Source organism: Propithecus coquereli, unplaced genomic scaffold (genome assembly GCF_000956105.1).
Source record: "Propithecus coquereli isolate 6110/MARCELLA unplaced genomic scaffold, Pcoq_1.0 Scaffold494, whole genome shotgun sequence".
NCBI lineage: Eukaryota > Metazoa > Chordata > Mammalia > Primates > Indriidae > Propithecus > Propithecus coquereli.
The window spans coordinates 409326-411607 of NW_012150774.1; the positions used below are offsets into that span (position 1 = coordinate 409326).

At 32.0% G+C, this 2282-nt stretch overlaps 1 protein-coding gene across 1 annotated transcript in view; it reads right to left on the bottom strand.

The window, feature by feature from the left end:
• Positions 1-2282, bottom strand: part of LOC105819659 (CUB and sushi domain-containing protein 3) — a gene marked incomplete at both ends in the record, with an annotated part of 761280 nt that overhangs the window by 398652 nt on the left and 360346 nt on the right. Inside the window, one exon of the mRNA XM_012655960.1 lies at positions 464-602. Coding sequence (XP_012511414.1) covers positions 464-602 — 139 coding nt within the window. The remainder of the gene's footprint in view (positions 1-463; positions 603-2282) is intronic.

The window sequence follows — 2282 nt, forward strand, 5'->3', positions numbered from 1 at the left end:
ATATACTGCTTGACACAGCCATTTTCAGAAGGACTTGTAAGTGTAGGTATATATGTGCATAAATGTCTTAAACTGCAGTCCAGTATTGATTTCAATGTGTTTACAGAACCTTTGCCTCTTGAAACCCAGCCCAGCAAAATTCACAGGTCATTCAAAATATAGGGCAACTAAACTCATTAAGTTAAAGGTCACATGTTCATATTTCAGTAGTGTACATACATATAAAGCAAAAAGGTCAATCTTGTTTATTTCAATAGTACTGATATAGCATTAAACAAATAGAAAATTAACTTGAAAACAAGCTGAAAGGTTAAAAAGGGGCAAACAGTCTGAAGCATTCAAGGCACAACAATGGACTAATCACAATAAAATTATACATTGATTTGGTAAATGAAACAGAGAATATCAACTATTCTTTTAGATAATCTTTTCCTTAGAAGGTAAGAAAAATATTTTCAGAGACCTTTCAAATGTAATTTTGATAGAGTGTCCAGGTTCAGCTTCAATCACCCACTCACAATTCAAAGAGTCTTTATAGTATCCTGGCCATCCTGGTGAGAGAATCACTCCACTGGGAGCTGAAAAATGGCCTCCACATGGAGCTGAAAAATGAAATCAGAGATCTAGTAAGAAAAAAACTTTTAGAATAAATTGCAGAAATTGTTCTTAGTGCTAACTATATTTTTTAAAATAAATTTCCACATATATTTATTAAATGCTAGTTAGTACTGTTTTTTAAAGAAATGGTACATCTAGTCAATTACTTCTGTTAAATGATTATTTTCTTAAAAATGTAATTTACTTTTTAATATATGAAATAGCTACACTTAGAATGTCAATTAATAAACTGATCATCCTCAAATCTCTAAATAATATCCCTTAAATACATTCTTGTGTCTCCCTTATCTTCTTCATCTTCAAGCTTGAAAAAAAACACATAAGTTGTTAGTGTCGGTTTCTTTTTCTGTCATTTTCTGATTTATGTTATCAAATTCTACTAATTCATCTTACATACCATCTAAAACTTTGAACTTCCTTTTTTAAGAATTGCTACTACAATTTAAGCCTTCATTGATTCAGTGTCTTATCTTACTTCTCATCTGCTAACTTATCTCTTGCTTCAATCCAGCTGTCAGAATAACATTCTTCAAATTATAGTTTGGTCATACCATTTCCTACATATGTATTCCCTTTCTTAGACATGTATTTTGATCTCTTTTCTTTTTAACATGAAATTCAAATATTCTGCTTATCATTTCAAATATTTCATCCTCTGCTTCTACCTAAACTCACACACCTTTGAAACCACAATGATATAATTGCATTGTAGTTCCAGTAAGTACTGATTAGGTCATTTAGTGTACTGATTACCTCATTTTGGAGATGAGTAAACCAGTTTTCTGAAAGAGCAACTTGCCAAAGTTCACAAGGCTTAAAAGTTTCAAAAGCCCTTTCAAGTCAACTTTTGTGAAACAGGACCTCAAAACTGGTTCTTTTCCATTATTTCCTGTATTGGTAAGTGAAACCACCATCCATTCAGTTGCATAAACCAGAAAACTAGAAATATTCAATTTTCATATTTCCATTGTCCTTACCATTTACTCCTATATCCAACCCCTCTTCAAACTCAATCTTGTTTCTCTAGCTCTATGGCTGCCATCTTGTTTAAATTACCATAATCTCATCCCTAGAGTATAGAAATAACTCATAACTGGTGTCTGCATCCACACTAACTATCCTCCATGTTATAGCCAGAGTGAATTTTTTTTTTAATCCACAAATCTTACTATACCATTCAATGGCTTCTTTTTGTACTGACCAGTAAGGCCCTGTATGATCTCGCTGTTGCCTATTTTCTAGGCTACACTCCGAACTTCTCCCCTTCACTCTGCAGCCCAGCTACATTAGCCTTTTCTACTTTCAGGAAGTTCACACAGGAAAAAAAATAGAGCAAAGAATATTTGAGATATTGAAAATTATTAGTAAAGGGGGAAAAAAAAGATTAAATGTATGCTAGATCATTTCAACACATTAGAGACCATTCCCAATGACTGACCATTTCATATTGTTTTCCCTGTATTTTACCATTTAAACTCCCTCTTATGTGCTTATATTTCTCCTTGCTTGTTTCTGTTTTACCTTACAGAATTTCTAAAACCCATTACTCTAGATACTATTTTACATTTTTAAAATAACTTGATAGAACCCAAATAAAATAGTAAATATGTATAAATTGGCCTAGGAATTAAGCATTACTATAAAATTTCCATTTGGGTGAAATA